The following is a 23,016-nucleotide window of genomic DNA, read 5'->3' as shown; positions in this document are numbered from 1 at the left end:
CGTTTTGCCTAAGACTTCGCAATTCTAGTCTATCCTCTAAATTTTCTAAGTGCCAAGTATTCTTTACCTTATCCAAACACTCCTTCTTTCTTCAACAAAAGGGTCTGGTACGGCGCTCCCATGTAAAAGAGAACTTGCCAGTGTGCATGTCACTCTGCCACTCAAGCTCGCTAGGGGCTCCTGATCACTTTCTAAGCCAAAATGCACAAACCTTCAAAGGTATAATTTTCCACCTATTCTATAGATTGGATCCTATCTTTTGCCACCCTCAACTCATGCTCTGTTTTTGTAAGCTTATTCTCTGGTAAAGTCTCAGTAGTCAAACTCTAGGGTTTTTGCTAAGGGTCTTGTTTTTGGTGGAAAGAACACGGGCTTTGAAGTCAGACAACACTGGACTCTCATCCCGCTTTTGCTACTTATTTAACTATGTGGCATATTCCTCAGCATCTCAATCTCAGTTTCTTCATCCAGGAATAAAGATAAATAAGGCCTGTCTCAGAGTTTTTTTAGGGGAAGAAGATGGTATGTGAATAACTTCTGACGCATACTAGGCATTCAATAATTAGAAGATACTGTAATTAATATCTTTGAAAATTTACTCCCTTTATTTCCCCCGGCTTCAAATGAAAGGTGTCAGCTCAAGTCTAGAATGTCTTACTAATACATGCTACCTAGCCAGGAAAGTGTAGAAAGGTCCCTTTGAAAACCCCAAGAAATTCATGACCAGCCTGACCAGACCAACATGGAGAAACCCCGTCTCTACTAAAAATACAAAATTAGCTGGGCCTGGTGGTCCATGCCTGTAATCCCAGCTACTCAGGAGGCTGAGGCAAGAGAAATGCTTGAACTCAGGAGGCAGAGGTTGCAGGGAGCCGAGGTCGCCCCATTGCACTCTAGCCTGGGCAACAAGAGTGAAACTCCATCTCAAAAAAAAAAAAAGAAAAAAGAAAAGAAAACCAAGAACAACAGAGAGGGTAAATATATGATCATAACCACAATGGAGTGATTGAAATCATCTTGCTCATGTGTGAATAGTTTCTACCTCAAATCCAAACAATGCTGTAAAAATAAGTTTTTATAAAGAACTCAATATTCAATCTTTTTGCCTCAGCAGTCCCTATATTTGACATTCCATTTGTCAGAAATGTATCCCCCTAGCATTTACTAAGGACACTCCTACTCTTCCTTCCAGGCTCAGCTCAAGAGTCACACCTTTCTTGACACCACCAGAGGGACTTGCTCCTATGATTCCCTATCTTTCCCGTGTAGCACATAAGACACTGTCCTGTAATTATCTATTTGTGTGTCTGCAGTCTAATTAGACAGTAAGTACTATGAGGACACAAGATTAATGTTCAAAAGCAATTTATTCAATTTTTTTTTTTTTTTTTTGGAGACAGGGTCTCGCTCTGTCACCCAGGGTGGAGTGCAGTGGTGCAGTTTCGGCTCACTGCAACCTCTGTCTCCTGGGTTCAAGCAATTCACGTGCCTCAGCCTCCTGAGTAGCTGGGATGAAAGGCGTGCACCACCACGCCCAGCTAATTTTTGTATTTTTAGTAGAGACGGGGTTTCACCGTGTTGGCCAGGCTGGTCTCGAACTCCTGGCCTCAAGTGATCCGCTCACCTCGGCCTCCCAAAGTGCTGGGATCACACGCCTGAGTCACTGCACCTGACTGAAGGTGCAGTTTCTTTAACTGAAGTCCATTTGTCCATCCATTCAAGAAATATTAATAGGCTTAGTATGTTCTTATATATGAGAAATAGCACTAAGAGATATATGCAAAAACTATCAGCACAATGCATTTTTTTCCTGTTTTTAAACTTTTTTTATTTTAAGTTCTGGGGTACACGTGCAGGACGTGCAGATTTGTTACACAGGTAAACTTGAGCCATGGTGGTTTGCTGCACAGATCAACCGATCACCTAGATACTACGCCCAGCATGCATTAGCTATTATCCTATGCTCTCTCCCTCTCTCCCTCCCTCCGTCCCCCTCCACAGGCCCCAGTGTGTGTTGCTCCCCTCCGTGTGTCCATGTGTTCTCATCGTTCAGCTCCCATTCATAAGTGAGAACATGTGGTGTTTGGTTTTCTGTTTCTGTGTTAGTTTGCTGAAGACAATGGCTTTCAGTTCCATCCATGTCCCTGCAAAGGACATTATCTTGTTCCTTTTTATGGTTGCATAGTAGTCTATGGTGTATACAGCACAATGCATTTTTAATTTTCAGATAAGAAACTGTGTGCTTAACATAGCTAATGAGGCACCTGGAGCAGGAGACTCTTGTAAAACAGCCAAAACAATACCAAATAGTGCCCAACATGTAATAAAGTGAAAGAGCTAGCATTTCCAATACAAAAGACATGCTATTTCGCTGTCTGACAAGTTTACTACCTCAAAACATCTAGTAAAATACAAGTCTTTTATATATACGAATGGACTCACCAATTATAATAAAATTAGCTGACAATCATGAAGTACTTTTTTATTTAAAAAGTATTTTATTTATATCTATTATAGTATTCTTATTTGGTATCAAGAAAATCTCAAGCTAGCACCACAACAGGTCTAACTAAAGTGATTCTAGGATACCATAGTAAATGACACACTAATGTAACCCAATTTATTCTTGACAGATCTTTACTGTAAGTCTGGACTATACAAGGAATTCCTACTTCTAAGATGGAAGAAGTATTCTCTCTGCAGGGCTCCTAAACCAAAAAGGAGTTAACACTCTAAAAGAATGAAAATCAGGCCGGACATAGTGGCTTATGCCTGTAATCCCAGCACTTTGGGAAGCTGAGGCAGGCAGATCATTTGAGGTCAGGAGTTCGAGACCAGCCTGGCCAACATGGTGAAATCCCCGTCTCTACTAAAAATACAAAAATTAGCCAGGCATGGTGGTGGGTGCCTATATCCCATCTACTCAGGAGGCTAAGGCAGGCGAATAGCTTGAATCCGGGAGGCAGAGGTGGCAGTGAGCAGAGATCATGCCACTGCACTCCAGGCTGGGTGACAGAGTGAGATTCTGTCTCAAAAAAAAAAAAAAAAAAAAAGAATGGAAATCAGACAAACATTTTTTTACCAAATTCAAAGATGAGGTAAAGGCACACAAATCCTGCCATCAAGGAACAACTCCCTGAAGTCTGGCTGACTGCAGCACTGTATCAGTCCTATTCACGGTTGGTGAGGCAATTCTCTCTGTTTCAACAAAGTTTTTGCTACCCCCAGGAAAGTGCTCAGTAGCTATACATCCAAAATGGCAAAATCTGAACTGAAGCTATCCCAGGTTCATTAAAGTAGGCAGAAAGAAGTCCCAAGGACTCTTTCCCAGTAAAACGCTGACGGAAATGAACAGCAAATGCCAATGTCCCAGTAAAGACTGGCCACTGCTCTAGTGGATCTCAACACCTACCACAGGGGTTCCTGAATGACCCACTGTTAAACTAGCACTGTAAACTGAAATCAGAATTTATTCCTTCTTTCCTACTTTCCCTACCAGCCTGATTATTCCTATATTTAAGAGCTTCATCCCTGGGCATGGTGGCTCACGCTTGTAATCCCAGCACTTTGGGAGGCCGAGATTGGTGGATCACCTGCGGTCAGGAGTTGGCAACCAGCCTGGCCAACATGGCGAAACCCGGTCTCTACTAAAAATACAAAAATTAGAAGGGTGTGGTGGCGGGCACCTACAATTCCAGATACTCAGGAGGCTGAGGCAGGAGAATTGCTTGAACCCAGGAGGGGAGGCTGCAGTGAGCAGAGATCACGCCACTGCATCCAGTCTGGGTGACAAGAGTGAAACTCCATCTCAAAAATAAATAAATAAATAAATAGAGAGAGATTCATCAATCCAGAGGGATACAAAAACATCTGTCACTTTCATAAGTCTCTCACAAAAGGGTTTTATAAATAAGGAGTCAGAATATCAGTAACCCATTATAAAGGTGGAGAAGTCAATTTTTCAAAATTAACACAAATTAACTCACTTTATTCACCCATACAGAGTAGATATTGTGTTTCTAATAGGCTCTCTGTGAAACAATTTCTACTGTGCAATCTAGATCTAAGATCTTTTATTGTCTTGTGAAATAGAATAAAATTTTACAAGTAAACTAAAACAAGAGGCAACCACAAACATGCAAACTCTCCCTAGCTAAAGGGAGACATCTAGAGGCAAAAGCTTAATACTGGGGCCTTTTCTGACATCCCTGGGGATCTTAGAGCCATAAAGGAGCTTTTTTAAAGTTCTTTCACTTACTAATTATTCTCTAACTGTGCAGCTTGCGAATTCAATCCACCGAACAAAGCACTGCTTATCTTAACCTATTACTTGTCATCTAGAATAATATTCCCAAAATTCCAGAAGACTCAAGTAAATCTCATTCATATTTTTACTTTAAATCTCCTTATTCAATCTGTTGGCTCTATTGGCAAAATGGCACAGGCAAATGATGGACATGGCTAGTGATAAGATTTAAATTGATAGGGGTACAGATAGACACAATCTTAACCTGCTTCATGGCAGAACCCCAAAGCAAGCACTTATACAGAATGTTCCAAGACCCTCAAAAGATTAAGGCCGAAGAAACTATAATTATTTTAACGATAAAACTGCCTCTCTCATGAAATGTTTGCTGACCTTGCTGATTTGATCCAAAAGATCTCTAGTTCATCCCCCAATTACTGTAACTAACTCAAATTCCTTCAGGGACCGAATGAAACTGGCTGGTGGAGTGAAAAGCATCAGGGAAGCAGTGGAGATGGGGTAAACTGAAGACTGCATCCCCAGACTAAAGGCATTCCATTTTTTCTCTTAACCCTAAGCTCATCAACTTCCTCACCCTCCCATGCTGACCCCAGACCAGCCCCATTCACTATAACTTTGTCTACAGATTTTCCAAACTTTCTCCCCAAATGCTGGAATTGAAGTAAAGCAAATCTGGAAGAGAAAAAGTAACATCAAATGTGTGTATATATAGAAAATGTCTGGGCCAGGCATGGTGGCTCGTGCCTGTAATCCCAGCACTTTGGGAGGCCGAGGTGGGTGGATCACCTGAGGTCAAGAGTTCAAGACCAGCCTGGCCAAAATGGAGAAACTCTGTCTCTACTAAAAATAAAAAAAAAAATTGTCTCTTCCGGTTCTAGGAGCTTCGGGAGCAGCGGCTAAAGGTGCAGACATGGCCAAGTCCAAGAACCACACCACACACAACCAGTCCCGAAAATGGCACAGAAATGGTATCAAGAAACCCCGATCACAAAGATACGAATCTCTTAAGGGGGTGGACCCCAAGTTCCTGAGGAACATGCGCTTTGCCAAGAAGCACAACAAGAAGGGCCTAAAGAAGATGCAGGCCAACAATGCCAAGGCCATGAGTGCACGTGCCGAGGCTGTCAAGGCCCTCGTAAAGCCCAAGGAGGTTAAGCCCAAGATCCCAAAGGGTGTCAGCCGCAAGCTTGATCGACTTGCCTACATTGCCCACCCCAAGCTTGGGAAGCGTGCTCGTGCTCGCATTGCCAAGGGGCTCCGGCTGTGCCGGCCAAAGGCCAAGGCCAAGGATCAAACCAAGGCTCAGGCTGCAGCTCCAGTTTCAATTCCAGCTCAGGCTCCCAAAGGTGCCCAGGCCACTACAAAGGCTACAGAGTAGGTATCTCTGTGTGCCAACGTGAGGACAGAAGGACTGGTGCGACCCCCCACCCCCACCTCCGGGCTGCCATCTGCATGGCGCTGTGGTCCTCCTGTGCTGTTTGTACAAATAAACCTGAGGCAGGATTTGTTAGCCTCTGTCTACGAAAAAAAAAAAAAAAAAAAAAATTTAGCCAGACGTGGTGGCGTGCTAATAGCTGTAACCCTAGCTATTCGGGAGGCTGAGGCAGGAGAACTTGCTTGAACCCGGGAGGTGGAGGTTGCAGTGAGCCAAGATCATGCCATTGCACTCTAGCCTGGGCAACAAGAGTCTAACTCCATCTCAAAAAAACAAACAAACAAACAAACAAAATGTCTGGGGTATACTCCCATGTGTTAGTAATAGTTATATGGATATGAGAGTATTATGCTTTTATTTTCTTCTCCTATCATACTGATTTTTTAATAAGAAAAGAAAAAAGTAACTTTTAATTAAAAATAAAAAAGCATCAAAAGCCATAGCATACCCAGAGTCCTCAAAATTCTGAAAGTGAAAATAACAAACAAGAAAAATAGAGAGCCAGTATTAGAATATCACATTAATCAAGGAGAAATATTTGAGTGGCTATGTGTCATCATTGTGCTATACTCATATGTCATTTTTAAATAGGAAAAGATAAAATCAGCAAAGAACTGCTATATGTAATGAAATGAGGCAACTGAATTAAAACATTGAAGTTCAGGCAATTAAGCCATCTCCTAACACTTGCCCAAATTTCACAAAGCCTTACCATAAAGATCAGGTCCATGAGGAGTAAAGACATTATACAAAACAATGTTGAGTGGTGCAATCACCAACTTCCCATAATAGTAGCTGTCAATGACCACCACAGGCACCTAAAACAGAGCAGAAAATAGTTTTGCTCTGGAAACATTCTCAAAATGCTAATAGTATAAACCTGAGAATGAAAAACAGAATAAACTCCTAATGTTCCTTTTTTCACATCAAAGTTGCTTTCATTACAACTTTAGGACAAAACAAGTAAAAAAGAAAACTCACCAGAAAGAGTATGAGGGCCACCAGCGACCAATGAAAGAAACTCTTCCACCTGTGTTTCATGACCAGCAAATCAAAGGCGATGGGTAAACTATTTAACAGAGAAACAGACAGTGGGGAGTTAAATAAATACTGATAGAGACAGGTCAGATTCACACATACCTCAAGCTGAACTGAGCATAAAATGCCTCTGTCAGTTATAGTGAGGGAAGAAACCTGGTATGTGAGAGGATGTCCTCACAGGACCCATCAGGGTGCTCTGTATCCCATGGATGCACAAGAAATAGAATTACTGAGCTGCTGGAATGAATTCCATTTGATACACATTTATGGGTAATGGAAATTTAAAATATAAGTATATGTGCCCTACTGTCTTTTTTTTTTTTTTTTTTTTTGAGATGGAGTCTCGCTCTGTTGCCCAGGCTGGAGTGCAATGGTGTGATCTCGGCTCACTGCACACTCCACTTCCCAGGTTCATGCCATTCTCCTGCCTCAGCCTCCTGAGTAGCTGGGACTACAGGTGCCCACCACCAGCCCTGGCTAATTTTTTGTATTTTTAGTAGAGACAGGGTTTCACTGTGTTAGCCAGGATGGTCTCGATCTCCTGACCTCACAGTCCACGCGCCTCGGCCTCCCCAAGTGCTGGGATTACAGGCGTGAGCCACTGCACCTGGCCTATGTGCCCTACTGTCTTACACCCACCCTGCCAAATAAGTAAGTACTAACCTCTCCCTTCCATGATTTATTAGGATTTTAGTTATAATGTTATTGCAGACTTTTTTTTCTTGAGACAGGGTCTCACTCTGTTGCCCAGGCTGGAGTGCAGTGGCGCAATCTTGGCTCACTACCATCTCCATCTCCTAGGTTCCAGCATTCTCCTGCCTCAGCCTCCCAAGTAGCTGGGACTACAGGCACACGCCATCAGCCCCAGCTAACTTTTTTTTTTTTTTTTTTTTTTTGAGACAGAGTCTCATTCTGTCACCTAGGCTGGGTATAGTGGCATGATCTTGGCTCACTGCAACCGCCGCCTCCTGGGTTCAAGCGATTCTGCTGCCTCAGTCCCCCAAGTAACTGGGACTATAGGCACGCACCACCACGCCCCACTAATTTTTTTGTATTTTTAGTAGAGACAGGATTTCACCATGTTGGCCAGGCTGGTCTCAAACTCCTAACCTCAGGAGATCTGCCTGTCTCACCCTCCCAAAGTGCTGGAATTACAGGCATGAGCCACCATGCCTGGCCCCATCTTTGATTTTATATGGCATTATCATCTCTATCATTGATTTAGCAATGCCGTGTGCTATCATAGTACCTCTTCTGTGATTTGAACCTCCATGTTGTTATGTAAATTCTGCATTAACATTTTGTTTTTATTTTTTGTCACCCCAACTCCTTCCATTTCCATAGTACCTGTATTTCTCCTTTAATAAGTCATACTTTTAATTACTTGTCCAATATCTGTCTTTCCTACTAAACTGTTAAGTTCCAAAAAGGCAGGAAGCATGACTGTCTAATTTCTAAAATATCAGTAGTATTTAGCACAAAGCATTCAATGAATGACAGTATACTGATTGCTAACTGACTGACTGTGATCCTGAAATCACTTATCTTGGTAAAGGCGGACTCATTGAAATGTGGCACCCAAGAGCTTTTGAGGAACTCAGTGAAATTCAATGTAGATGGAATAGAGAATGAAAGGAAAGGAAGAACTGACAAAAAGAAGCTGAAGAAGTAAAAGGAAGACCATGCAGGGCGTTGTGTGTTATCTTTGAGTATGGATACCACAGGGCAGGGGTTGGCAAACGTTTTATTTAAAGGACCTGACAGCATATATTTTAGGCTTTGCAGGCCACATATGTTCTCTGTTGCATAGTCTTCTTCCTCTGTGTGTGTTTGTTGTTTTTCAAAAACCCTTTAAAAACGTAAACACTATTTAGTTGTTGAGCTGTACAAAAACAGGTCAGTCAGCCAACCCTCATAACATAAAGCAATGGAGAAGCTACCATAGAGTTTAAAACAGGGAGGTGATACAACCACATCTGCATTTGAGGAACATAACTCTAGTGAGTTTGGAGAGCTGATTTACAGGGGTCAATACTAGAGACATGCAGATCATTTACGAGGCCGTGTAGTGATCCAGGAACAAGGGGGAGTGAAGACAAGTAATCACATTCAAAAGATATTCAGGAGATACAATCAATTAACAGGGATGGGAAAGAGAGAAGAGTACAGACAATTTTCAGGTTTCTGGGTCAGTATTGAGGAGACAGCAGTACTATTTACTGGAATAGAAACATGAGTGGCCGGGCGCGGTGGCTCAAGCCTGTAATCCCAGCACTTTGGGAGGCCGAGACGGGCGGATCACGAGGTCAGGAGATCGAGACCATCCTGGCTAATATGGTGAAACCCCGTCTCTACTAAAGAATACAAAAACCTAGCCGGGCGAGGAGGCGGGCGCCTGTAGTCCCAGCTACTTGGGAGGCGGAGGCAGGAGAATGGCGTGAACCTGGGAGGCGGAGCTTGCAGTGAGCTGAGATCCGGCCACCGCACTCCAGCCTGGGCGACAGAGCCAGACTCCGTCTCAAAAAAAAAAAAAAGAAACATGAGTAAAGGAACACCTATGGAGAGAAGATAATGAATTCAGCAGCTATCTACTAAGCAGCTGGGAATATACGAATGAAGCTCAAGAGAGATAACTGGACTAGACATTAAGCTATGGGAATCACCAAGATGGCTGAGAGACAGCAGAAAGTACAGAAAAGGGCCTAAGATACAATCCTGCGGAATATGAAAATCTGAGAATGTGCAAAATAGAATAGAAGAAAGGAATGGAGGTAAGGAAACCAGTCTTTAAAAGGCAATTAAGAAAATTTAAAATGGCCTATTCTCTCAGTAACTCCCCTTATAAAAATTTACCCCATAGGTAAATTTCCATAAGTGCACAAAGATATCTGTATAATAATGTTCACTGGGCCAGACACGGTGGCTCACACCTGTAATCCTAACACTTTGGGAGGCTGAGACAGGCGGATCATGAGGTCAGGAGTTTGAGACCAGCCTGGCCAATATGCTAAAATCCTATCACTACTAAAAACACAAAAATTAGCTGGGCGTGGTGGCATGCACCTGTAATCTCAGCTACTTGGGAGGCTAAGGCAGGAGAACTGCTTGAACCTGGGAGACAGAGGTTGCAGTGAGCCAAGATTGTGCCACTACACTCCAGCCTGGGTGACAGAGCAAGACTCCATCTCAAAAAAAAAAAAAAAAAAAAAAAATTGTTCACTGAAGCATTGGGTATAACAGTAAAAAAATGAAAACCAAATGTCTACCAATAAGGCAATAATTAAGTAAACCATGGAATGTTACGCAACCAATATAAACAATGATATAAATCTATTAATATGTAGAATACCTATATATATACAGAATAATTCCATTTAAGAATGTAGATTGGTATGTATACAAATATTTATACACACAGGATAATTTTTCTGGAAAGATATATACCAAACTATTAGCAGTGACTATCTTTGAAGATTGAGCTAGCGGAGAAGAAAATTAGGAATTACTTTTACCTTATACAATCTGGTACTTACTTTTATTTTTACAATAAAGATATAATCCTTCTAAAATAACCTTAACATCAGATTAAAATATTTTCCTAAATTACCTGTGGTACAGGTAAGAAATTAAGACAGCACACACTAGAACAGAAGTAGTGGGAACAAAGAGTATAGAAGGAGCTTGGTGGAAGAAAAGATGTTGGGGGCAAGAAAGAAGACTGGGCCAGGCACAGTGGCTCACGCCTGTAATCCCAGCACTTTGGGAGACCAAGGCAGGCGGATCACCTGAGGTTGCAAGTTCAAGACCAGCCTGACCAACATGGAGAAACCCCGTCTCTACTAAAAATACAAAATTAGCCAGAAATGGTGGCACACGCCTGTAGCCCCAGCTACTTTGGGGAATGAGGCAGGAGAATCGCTTGAAACCAGGAGGCGGAGGTTGTGGTGAGCCAAGATCACGCCATTGCACTCCAGCCTGGGCAACAAGAGTGAAACTTCATCTCAAATATAATAATAAATAAATAAAAATAAAGAAGAAGGAAGATGGGAGGAAACTCAGATTTCAAACCTGAGTGAGTGAAAAAATTCACAGAACAGGGTGGTGCCGTGTGGAGAAAACATCAGCTATAGAGTCAAAAAGGCCTGGATTCAAAAGCAAACATAATCTTAAAGGTAAATTATTCAAACTCTCGGAGTCTACTTTCTCATTTATAAAGCACTAATAATTGTATTTCTCCTGCAGAGTTGTTGTAAGGTTTCAAGATAAGGTTTACAAAGGCTTTCACTGTGCCTAACACATAGCAGATGCTCAATGGTCATGACTCTTATTAGAATTAATCATAATAGTAAGTGCTAAGAGAAATATTCTTCCATTTCCCAGAATCTTTGAAAGCCCAATAGATTAACTTCAGATTCTATGCAGATAATATGGAGCTAATCCAACATTAAGGTTTACTATATGCCCAGAGATATATGGGAGAAGAACTGTTAGTTTCTTACCCAAGAGCTGCACTGAATGGCCAGCCTAAGATAGCCCCAGCTGCTACTCCCAGCACAGCAATGGAAGTCTTGTCCATATACCATCCAGTCATGGCTATCAACGTAGTGTACATACAGAAGCTACTAGGAAGGAACGCTGCAAGAGTAAAGAAGTGAAAAAAGGCAGGAGGACAAGAGCTCAAAGTTAATTAGGTATCAATTAAAAACCGATTAAAAATTTACCTACATTGTAAAATGTCAATAAATAGGTACATATTTTGGGAAATGCTATATTAGAAAGGACAGCGGCCGGGCGCGGTGGCTCAAGCCTGTAATCCCAGCACTTTGGGAGGCCGAGACAGGCGGATCACGAGGTCAGGAGATCGAGACCATCCTGGCTAACACGGTGAAACCCCGTCTCTACTAAAAAAATACAAAAACTAGCCAGGCGAGGTGGCGAGCGCCTGTAGTCCCAGCTAATGTAGTCCCAGCTACTTGGGAGGCTGAGGCAGGAGAATGGCATAAACCCGGGAGGCGGAGCTTGCAGTGAGCTGAGATCCGGCCACTGCACTCCAGCCCGGGCGACAGAGCGAGACTCCGCCTCAAAAAAAAAAAAAAAAGAAAAAAACGAAAGGACAGCAAAGTGATATTCCTTTAAAAAAAAATGAAGTTCAATGACTTATTTTCTCACTCCAGGTTTTTTTTTTTTGTTTTTTTTTGTTTAAGACGGAGTCTTGCTCTAACACCAGGCTGGAGTGAAGTGGCCAATCTCAGCTCACTGCAACCTCCGATTCCCTGGTTCAAGCGATTCTCTTGCCTGAGCCTCCTGAGTAGCTGGGATTACAGGCACACACCACCACACCCAGCTAATTTTTGTATTTTTAGTAGAGACGGGGTTTCACGATGTTGGCCAGGCTAGTCTTGAACTCCTGACCTCGTGATCCGCCCACCTCAGCCACCCAAAGTACTGGGATCTGTGGCATGAGCCACCGTGCCTGGCCTCTCCCTCCTGTTTTTTTAGGTACGAACCCAAATATACAATTCTAACCATGTAATTCCTCTCCCAACCTACACCTCAAATCAAAAACTCACAAAATTCCATGCTCCCCAGGAACACCCCATGATTATATTTCCAGGAAGGGAATATGCTTTGAAAGACTTAGAGCCATTGTTGACAATTTCTTTATCTTCTGTTGGTCTTCTGAGACTGTCCTGGTCCTAAACTCTAGCCCAGGAAATTCTAGAAAGCCTCCTCAAGGGCCAGATATTGTATGGCAGCAATGCTTTGCACCCTCCATCTGCTGACACAGATAGTCTGGCCTTTAGATAGCCCCCTAATTAGTTCCATCTACCTCAACCTTGTTGTTGTATACAGCAGAGGGCAGACAGGGTCTCTGGAACAGAAACAATTGATTAAAGTGTTTCTAGTAACTCTGAACAAAAATGCATACCTGCCTTTTCCGCTGCAGAAAGTCTGATTCAGGAGGGAAGAAAAATCAGTATCAACTACAAAACAACCACAATTAATAGGAGTGCGGTTTTTTTAAACTCAGCAAAGGGTTCAGAGGCTCTGTATGAAAAGATGCTTTCAACTTATCTGTGTCTCAAATGAGATTACAAAACTAAAGATATTCTCAGGAATTTTCTACATATAAAGATCAATTGTAGGAGTAGCAGGCCAGGCACAGTGGCACATGTCTTTAATCTCAGTACTCCGGGAGGCCAAGGTAGGGGGACTGCTTGAAGCTAAGAGTTTGAGACCAGCCTGGGCAACACAGTGAAACTCCATCTCTACAAAAAAGTTTAAAACTAGCCAAGTATGGTGACGCATGCCTATAGTCCTAGCTACTTGGGAGGCTGTAGCGGAAAGACTGCTAGAGCCCAGGAATTCAAGGCTGCAGTGAGCTATGATTCTGCCACTGCACTCTAGCCTGCCTAGATGAAGAGCAAGACCTTGTCACTTGAAAGAAAAGATGTTGGCTGTGGTGGCTCACATCTGTAATCCCAGCACTTTGGGAGGCTGAGGCAGGTGGATCACGAGGTCAGGAGTTTGAGACCAGCCTGACCAACATGGTGAAACCCCATCTCTATCAAAAATAAAAAAATTAGCTGGGTGCGGTGGCGCGTGCCTGTAATCCCAGCTACTTAGGAGCCTGAGGCAAAAGAATCACTTGAACCTGGGAGGAGGGGGTCGCAGTGAGCTGAGATGGCATCACTGCACTCCAGCCTGGGCAACAGAGCAAGACTCTGTCTCAAAAAAAAAAAAAAGAAAAGAAAAGAAGTAGCAAAGCAACTTTAAAAACATGTGAGGTATACCCTTTACCCAGTACATGTCAAATAATAGTGATGCCATCCAAAGCTGTCCGTTCCAGCTGCAGTGTAGAGCACAAAGGGAGCAGAGTAATCTGAGGTAGAGTACAGATGCATTTAGGACAGGCTTTCAAAGTCAGTCTGGAGTACAGCCCTAACATCTCTGCAGAACAACATCAATTTTGATATATTCAATACGGGAAAAGTAAGTATGTAATTTTGTGCCAGATACTATGTTTTTGCATATACTCAGTGTATATACTAGATCTGGGAACACACAAGCAGAAACTAAAATTGAGACAATTATATCCTGTAATTTAATTTTTCTGGAGAACTGGGAATAGACTACCATTTGGCAGTGGGCCACCTTGATTCAGCTTATACAACACAAGTGTTCAATGGCAGCACAGTCTGAAAGCTAGTGCTCTAGAGTGAGGTTTTTATTCTAAATTTCCAGAAGCTTATTATTAAAAGAAAGCCCAACAAAAGATGTACACAGAATACATCTCAGGCCGGGCGCAGTGGCTCAAGCCTGTAATCCCAGCACTTTGGGAGGCCGAGACGGGTGGATCACGAGGTCAGGAGATCGAGACCATCTTGGCTAACACAGTGAAACTCCGTCTCTATTAAAAAATACAAAAAACTAGCCGGGCGTGGTGGCGGGCGCCTGTAGTCCCAGCTACTCGGGAGGCTGAGGCAGGAGAAAGGCGTAAACCCGGGAGGCGGAGCTTGCAGTGAGCTGAGATCCGGCCACTGCACTCCAGCCTGGGCGACAGAGCGAGACTCCGTCTCAAAAAAAAAAAAAGAATACATCTCAAATAATGTATCATCAGTAGAAGACAGAACCATCAACAACAAGGTCTTTATGTACAAATAACTCCCTTAAACAAAATAAAAGAATTACTTTCTTTCCCCTAATGGCCAAGAAAGGAAGTGGCTGGTTGATGCAAGAATGGAATAAAAAACATCCTGGTGAGACTATCAGCTCTACCATTTACGAATTTTGACTTTTAGTAAATCAATTCATCTACATTTCAATGTCTTTACCTGCAAAAGAAAGAAAATATTTTTCTTACATGGTAGGACTGTTACAAAGTTCAATCAAGATAATGTAGATAACAGCACTCTGCAAATTATTGACATGTTCTACAAATATAACCTACATTTGGACAAGTGCTTCCTTTAAATGCAACTGTCAACTATTGGTGAATGTGCAATTCCCTTATCTCCCCTTTTACTTACCTGATGATGAGCAAAACATGCCAGTGCTGAGAACCAAGAAGGCTAGCATCATTCGACTCACATGCAACCCAAACTTCTTGCACACAGCCCTAGGAAAAACACAAGATTATCAGCATGGAAAATATTAGGAATAGACATCTCAAATCAAAGGAGAAAAACACGCACCACAGGTAACACTCAAGATCTAAAGTCAAACACAAAACTACCTTGACAGGTTTGTTAGCAATTCACTGTGCATAAGAAACCCAAACATTCTTGCTTCTGACACAGAAGAGAAGCTCTCTACCTAAAATAAAACGTATTCTTTATATGCTAAGATTATATCTATCAAGTGGAAAACAGAATGATGTGGTGAAAAATAATAGACCTCAGATTCAGGTGGGCACACATTCAAATTCTGGCTCTGCCACTTACTAGCAGTGGAACCCTCTGGTTGAATAATCTCTCTGTCTGATTCCTCAACCATAAAATAAGGATAATAACACAAACTTGGTAAGGTTTCTGTGAGGACAATGCAAGGAAAAGTGCTTAGGAGAGTGCCTGGCACACAGTTGTTCAATAAACGGTAGTTGTCAGAAAAAAAAAGGCTAGGAGATAGACGAAAATGTGAGTAAGTGGTTATCTAAACCAGTGTTTCTCAAACTTAAGCAATTACATATCTTCTTCTACTTCTTTCTCGTAGGTGTGAACCCCGCAAATTAAATGTATTTAGGCATTCCTACTGCTTTGCTTAGTCAATGTTTGTTCAGACATACCCGTGTGTTCATCACTTCCCAGCTCAGATTCCTTACTGCATTTCAGAGCTTCTTTCTGAAGTAATTTTGTTTTTTCCTACGTATCTCTTTTAGTTCTTTTAGTGAGAATCTGTTAATGATAAATTCTGGTTTTTTGGTTGGTTGGTTTCCTTTTCTTTCTCCTTTCTTCCCTCCCACCCCCGCACCTGCCCCACAGATAGGGTCATACTCTCTGTCGCTCAGGCTGGTGTGCAGTGGCATGGTCATAGCTCACTGTATCCTTGAACTCCAGTGTTCAAGGGAACCTCCTGCCTCAGCCTCTCGAATGGCTAGGAGTAACTGTGACTAAAGGCATGTGCCATCATATCCAGCTCATTTTTTGTAGAGATGAGGTCTTGCTATGTTGTCCAGGCTGATCTCAGATTCCTGGGCTCAAGCAATCCTCAACGATCCTCCTGCCTCAGTCTCCCAAAGCATTGGGATTACAGGCTTCTTCCTTTTTTTTTTTTTTTTTTCTTTCTCTCTCTCATTTTTTTTTAACTGAAAAGTCTGTATTTAGCTCTTGGTCTTAAAAGATGGCTTAACCTAATATACAATTTTAGGATGAGAGTTCTTTTCTCTCAGCACTTTGAAGATATTCTTTTTTGGTCTTCTGGCTATTAAAAAGTCTTCTGTCAGTGTAACTGCCTAACACTCCTTTGTAGGTATTCTATTAGTTCTCTGACAACTTTTAAAATCTTTTTCTTTGTCTCTACTGTTTTACACAGTTTCACTACACTAATTTTTTTTGTATCTAGCTTGGGATATGTTAGGTTTACTAAATCTATGGATTAGCATCTTTTTTTTCCCATCATTCCTGGAAAATTCTCAGCTATTAATACCCCGAATATTGCCTCTCCCCATTCTATCATCTCCTCCTACAATCTGATTAGATGTATATCAGTTCTTTCAACTTTGGCTTACACATTTCTTTTCTTTTCTTTTTTTTTGAGAGACAGTCTCTCTCTGTTGCCCAGGCTGGAGTGCAATGGCATGATCTTGGCTCACTGCAACTTCCATCTCTTGAGTTCAAGTGATTCTTGTGCCTCTACAACCGAAGTAGCTGGGGCTACAGGCATGCACCACCATGCCTGGCTAATTTTTGTATTTTTAGTAGAGATGAGGTTTCACCATGTTGGCCAGGCTGGTCTTGGACTCCTGACCTCAAGTGATCCACCTGCCTCAGCCTCCCAAAGTGCTGGGATTACAGGCATGAGCCACTGCACCCAGCTGTGGTTTATACATTTCTTAACCTCTTCTATATTACCTTTTTTTTTTGGTCTCTCTGTACTGCATTTTGATTTAAATCAAATTTAAATAATTTATTTAAATCAATCTTCCAATTTACTAGTTTACTCATCAGAATGTCTAATCTGCTGTTTATGTACTGAGTTTTAAGTATAAATATTATATACATATTATTGATATTATATAATACTACATTTTATATGATTCTTGTAAGTTCTGATTTTTTTTAATTTATTTGGTCATCTCGTTTCTTGTTCATGTTTTCGGTCCTTTTACTTGTTTGAAAATGTTAAATATACTTATTTTATATTCCTATTTCCCGAGAAATGAAGTTTTTCAGGTCAACATTCTATTCTCACTCATAATGTTTTGCTCCCTTCTGTGCTCTGATTATTTTTATTATAATTTCTTGTTCATTAGAACTTTATCTCTGGTAATTTTCAGACACTTGGATTAAGGGTCCATTTCTCTAGAGAAATTTTTGCCAGATGCCAGGGGCACTACCAACCCTGAACAATTTAAAATAAATTCTCAGCTGGGCCTGGTGTCTCACACCTGTAATCCCAGGACTTTGGGAGGCTGAGGCGGGCAGATCACGAGGTCAGGAGATCGAGACATGGTGAAATCCCATCTCTACTAAAGGTACAAAAAAATTAGCCAGGCGTGGTGGTGTGCACCTGTAGTCCCAGTTACTCAGGAGGCTGGGACAGGAGAATCGCTTGAACCCGGGAGGCAGAGGTTGCAGTGAGCCGAGATCACACCACTGCACACCAGCCTGAGCGACAGTCTCAAAAATAAAATAAAATAAATAAAATATAATAAAATAAATTCTCAGTTTAGGGCTTGAAAGACCATGTAGATGATTTGAATTCAGGCCCAAACCCATATGAAGATCAATTTATGGTTACAATCCTCAAAGGCAATACTAGCTTTACTTTTTTTCCCTCCACTCCACTCAGAGTCAAGGCTAAAGATTTTTTAAAATCTGACATTTTTAGCTGTGGGAAGACTTTTAATAATGATCACTAAGTCCAAATACCTTTAAATATATTACTAAAGCATTATTAAAATAAGACGTTTGTTAGTTAATCATGTAAAAAAGGTGGCTATTTTTATTACCGGGACACTTAAATGCTTAATAGTCCCAACTAATATTCAATCAACTGATAGGTACTTGGTGAAAGACAATATACTGGGTGCAAAAAAGAGCAGTGATATCCCACACTGGGAGTAGTTTATCAACTAAGCTGTAGGGCAGAGGCAAATCACGATCCTGTATCTTAGGACCGAAAGTAGGGTTCTACTAAATCCTATCAAGTAAAGACCAGTTAGATAGTTTTTAACAGAATTAAAATGAACGATATAAGGATATGGTATTTATGACCTCAGGAAAGAAAACGATAATTAGAAGTATAGTGTTCCTCTTCAACTGTTGGTTTCAAACAAGAAGTCACACTTCAGATTTAATATCAGGAGCTACAGGTGATGGGTGCATCAAAATCTCAGAAATCACCACTGAAGAACTTATTCATATGACCAAAACCCACCTGTACCCCGAAAACTATTGAAATAAAAATAAAAATTAAAAAAGAAAAAGAAGAGAAAAATAAATAAAAGCAAGAAGTTTTCAGACAGGCCCTGCTGACCCATGACCCACCAACCCACGAACTGGCCTGGCCCTCGCGGACACCATGTCTGACTCCTCCAGCATCGCCGCTATGAAGGAAGTGGTTCAACAGCCCTGGCTGGAGGCCAGGGTCAGTTGCATAAAAGTTTCGCAGGCAGCTGCAGACTTGAAACAATTCTGTCTGCAGAATGTTCAACACGACCCTCTGCTGACTAGAGTATCTTCAAGTACAAATCCCTTCAGACCCCAGAAAATCTGTTCTTTTTTGTAGTAAAATGAATCTTTCAAAAGTTTCCCAAACCACTTCTTATGATCCAGTGGATATTCAAAACAGAGCTAAATTTGAAGCCTGTACTAAAGCTTATCCCTGTAGCACATGTGCCATACTATACTTATACTTTCATCAGTCTTTAATATCTACCTCTCTGAATTTTCATGAATTTCTATTTCACAAGGGTAATTGTTTTATCTACACTGGCAGCAGCATACAATAAAACTCAGTATGAAAAAAAAAGTTTTCTTTTTCAGAAAAAAAATATATATATATATATGATATATATATCAGGAGCTAGAAGGAAAGTGTGTTCTATTTCTTTTATTTATTTATTTATTTATTTTGAGATGGAGTTTCACTCTTGTTGCCCAGGCTGGAGTGCAATGGCACAATCTTGGCTCATCACAACCTCCACCTCCCGAGTTCAAGTGATTATCCTGCCTCAGCCTCCTGAGTAGCTGGGATTACAGGCATGCACCACCACACCTGGCTAATTTTGTATTTTTAGTAGAGATGGGGTTTCTCCATGTTGGTCAGGCTGGTCTTGAACTCCCAACCTCAGGTGATCCACCTGCCTTGGCCTCCCAAAGTGCTGGGATCACAGATGTGAGCCACCACACCCGGCAAAGTGTTTTCTATTTCTAATCACTGCCTAGACTATCACAAGAGATAATCTATGCAATAATGGGTTTCCTCATAGCATTTTTAGAAGCAAAGTTTTTATACTCACTTGTAAAAGTAAAGTTCACAAATACAGCTCACAAAAGCCAGAAGACATCGCAAAAAGTAAAACACAAGAATCTGAAAGAAATCCAGAAAAAGAAAACAGAAGTCACAGATATGAGCTAGAAAAACTCGTAAACATGAACCACTCTTATTTATTGTCAGTAACACTGTAAATTGGTATAATTCTTTTGAAAAGCAACATGGATCAAGAATTTTCATATCCCTTGACTCAGTAGCAGTATACCTACTTCTATCACTCCAGCTGGTGGGGATTGGGGGGTGGAGCTCCATTCACAAAAATGTTAATTGCAGTTTTAGTAAAAACTGTTTCAAAAACTACAAAATATCCAATTATAGGGAAATGATTAAATAAACTAGGCTACATCTAGTTCATGGACAATTATACAGATATTAAAATTTATGGTTACAAAGACAGTGAAAACATTCTTGCAATATAATGCTCATTCATTCAACAAGCACTTCTTCAACAACCATAATACATCAGGTAGTGATTATGACAAAATATTAAGTGAAAATGTACAATACAATATTATTTATACATCAGATACAGCCATGGACACTATATGCATACAGAAAGACTGGAAAGAAATGTAATAAAATGGTAAAAGTAGCTATAATAACCTGGTAGATTTAGGTGAGTATTTTTCCTCCTATCTTCCAAAGTTCTGTAATGTGGTTTTATTAATTTTATAATTGACAACACTCAATTTAAAAAATAAAAATAATAAAATATGGGTTATACTGAATAGTTTTATACTACAGAATACCATATGGTTAAGAGCACTGAATTTCTCAGAATATAAACACTACTTAATATATATTATAACTGGCCGGGCGCGGTGGCTCACGTCTGTATTCTCAACAGTTTGGGAGGCCAAGGCAGGTGGATCACCTGAGGTCAGGAGTTCGAGACCAGCCTGGCCAACCTGATGAAACCCCATCTCTACTAAAAATACAAAAAAATTAGCCATGCATGGTGGCGGGCATCTGTAACCCCAGCTACTCGGGAGCCTGAGGCAAGAGAATTACTTGAACCTGGGAGTTGGAGGTTGCAGTGAGCCGAGATCATGCCACTGCACTCCAGTCTGGGCAACAGAGCGAGACTCTGTCTCAAAAACAAACAAACAAACAAAAAATATATAGTATGATTAATATAAGTGCATATAATGTAGAAAAGAGCGAGACTGTCTCAAAAACAAACAAAAAATATATAGTATGATTAATATAAGTGCATATAATGTAGAAAATACCTTCCATTTTCATTATAAGCAAAAAGTTCCAAAAAAAAAACTTGAAAACAGTGATCCTGTAAATGCCCAGATTCATTCATTAATTTAATAAAAATAGACTGAAAACCTACTTACTATATACTGAGCACTATTCTAGATGCTATTAGGAACACAGATAATTTTAGTACAAAGTGTCTACATTTAAGGACTCCTCATCTAATTGGAGAGAGTACATATACACATTTAGAAAGTTAAAATTTAACATGAATTAATATAAGAATTCTGTTTGAGAGCAGGACAAACACCACCACCATTCCTGCTAATATTCAACTGGAAGTCCTAGTCAGAGCAAAATGACACAAAAATGAAATGAGGTAACAGAATAGAAGAAACTAAACTTAACATACGAAGATGAAAGAGAACCCAAAAGCTTCACCTGACAAACCACTGACACTAATGAGGAAATTCAGCAAGACATTCAGTATTAAGATTAAAATACAAAAACAACTGTGCTCCTATATGCCAGCAAAAAGTAACAGAAAACAAGATACCATTTATGATCACAATAAAAAGTACAAAGAATCTAGGCGTTAACCTATCAGACTTCACAAGACTGAAATGAATACTTTAAAAAACTGTATTTTTGCTTCTTGGCCTTTTGGCTAAGCTCAAATGTAAAAATATTTATTAAAAGACAAAGAAAACTTGACTAAATGGATAAATGTATCATTTTAGGGACAGAATGACTTAACACTGTAAAAGTGTTAATTCTGCTGAGTGCAGTGGCACTCGCCTATAATCCCAACCCTTTGGGAGGCGGGGACAAGGCGTGTGCTTGAGGCCAGGAATTGAAGACCAGCATGGACAATATAGTGAGGCTCCAAGTCTACAAAAAATTAAAAATTAGCTGGATATGGTGGCATGTACCTGTGCCCAAGAGTACCATGTACTCAAGAGGCTGAAGTGGAAGGATTCCTTGAGCCCAGGAGTTTGAGGCTGCAGTAAGTTATTACTAACTACTGCACTCCAGCCTGGGAAGAAGAGCAAGACCCTGTCTCAAAAAATAAAATAAAATAATAAAATAAAACAAAATAAAATAAAATAAAATAAAATAAAATAAAATAATTCATTCTCAAAATAATAGGTAAATTTAATACAACTCTAACCAAAACCTAGCAGAATTTGGGTGAGGGGCAAACTGATTCTAAAATGATTTTTAAAATACAAATTTAAAAAAGGACAAAGTAAGAAATTCATTCACCAGATACTGACATACATTACAAAGCCATAATAATAAAAGCAATATGGGTAATAAACTGACCAATGACAAAGAATAGACAACAGAAACAACCCATATACATAATGAGACTGAGGTGAATGATAGAGGTAGTATTACAAATCAGAAGGAAAAAGGTGGGTTATTTGGTAGATGGTGCTAGAAAATCCAGTTCACCATACAACAAAAAATAAAGCTGGATCTTTCCACAATTTATAAAAATAAACTTCAAATGATTAAAGCCTTATATGTAAAAGATAAAATTAAAAGCTAATTGAATCCTAGCATTTTGGGAGGCCGAGGTGGGTGGATCACCTGAGTTCAGGAGTTTGAGACCAGACCAGCTAACATGGCAAAACCCTATCTCTACTAAAAATACACAAATTAGCTGGGCGTGGTGGCACATGCTTGTAGTCCCAGCTACTGGGGAGGTTGAGGCAGGAGAATCGCTTGAACCTGGGAGGCAGAGGCTGAAGTGAGCCGAGATCGCACCACTGCACTCCAGTGGGTGACAGGGCGAGACTCCATCTCAAAAAAAAAAAAAACAAAAGTTAATTGAAGAAAATACAGAAGAATATCTCTATGACCTGGTGAAGGAGGATTTCTTTTACAAAGACCCAAAATCCACCAATCGCAAGAGAAAATGGATTGGTTTGACCATATTGAATTAAAGATTACTGTTCAACAAAGGACCACAGACAAAGGTAATAAAGGTAAGAGAAAATATATGCAATATCTAAAACCTATAGGGGGTTACTATTGAGAATGTCTACAAATTGGAAGAATAAAATAGAAAACCCAACAGAAAAATAGGCAAAGGATGTGAATGTGTAATTCACAGAAAGGAAGCTCTAAATGAGTAATAACTGTATGAAGAAATGCTCCTCTTCACTAATAATCAGAGAAATTCAATTAAAATGAGAAGCATCTCACATACATGAGAAAGGCTCAGGAGAGGAAGATGGAGCCTGGAGTACTGCTGCAGAGAACATAAAGTTGTACAGCCATCTAGAGAGCAATCTGGCAGAACTCTGAGATTCAGTAAGCCCATGGGTCTATGTGTAGGATC

At 40.6% G+C, this 23,016-nt stretch overlaps 2 protein-coding genes and 1 pseudogene across 12 annotated transcripts in view; 2 read left to right on the top strand and 1 right to left on the bottom strand.

The window, feature by feature from the left end:
• ALG9 (ALG9 alpha-1,2-mannosyltransferase) overlaps nucleotides 1-23,016 on the bottom strand; it is a 114,693-nt gene that overhangs the window by 84,964 nt on the left and 6,713 nt on the right. For all 11 annotated transcript variants that reach the window (XM_030918470.1, XM_030918471.1, XM_030918469.1 and 8 more), the window contains exons 4-8: nucleotides 19,426-19,496; nucleotides 14,774-14,862; nucleotides 11,243-11,378; nucleotides 6,684-6,771; nucleotides 6,415-6,520 (exon numbers count right to left, since the gene is read on the bottom strand). In XM_030918470.1, the coding sequence (XP_030774330.1) occupies nucleotides 6,415-6,520; nucleotides 6,684-6,771; nucleotides 11,243-11,378; nucleotides 14,774-14,862; nucleotides 19,426-19,496 (490 nt within the window). The remainder of the gene's footprint in view (nucleotides 1-6,414; nucleotides 6,521-6,683; nucleotides 6,772-11,242; nucleotides 11,379-14,773; nucleotides 14,863-19,425; nucleotides 19,497-23,016) is intronic.
• On the top strand, nucleotides 5,117-5,788 carry LOC104677339 (60S ribosomal protein L29). Its single transcript, XM_010382334.2, has one exon. The coding sequence runs from the start codon at nucleotides 5,178-5,180 to the stop codon at nucleotides 5,643-5,645; it is 468 nt and encodes a 155-aa protein (XP_010380636.2). The 5' UTR covers nucleotides 5,117-5,177; the 3' UTR covers nucleotides 5,646-5,788.
• On the top strand, nucleotides 18,486-18,692 carry LOC115893614 (annotated as a pseudogene).

Source organism: Rhinopithecus roxellana, chromosome 15, assembly GCF_007565055.1.
Source record: "Rhinopithecus roxellana isolate Shanxi Qingling chromosome 15, ASM756505v1, whole genome shotgun sequence".
In the NCBI taxonomy this organism is placed as follows: Eukaryota; Metazoa; Chordata; class Mammalia; order Primates; family Cercopithecidae; genus Rhinopithecus; species Rhinopithecus roxellana.
Note: the sequence above shows the minus strand (reverse complement) of the source record. Positions and strands in the feature narration are given on the sequence as shown.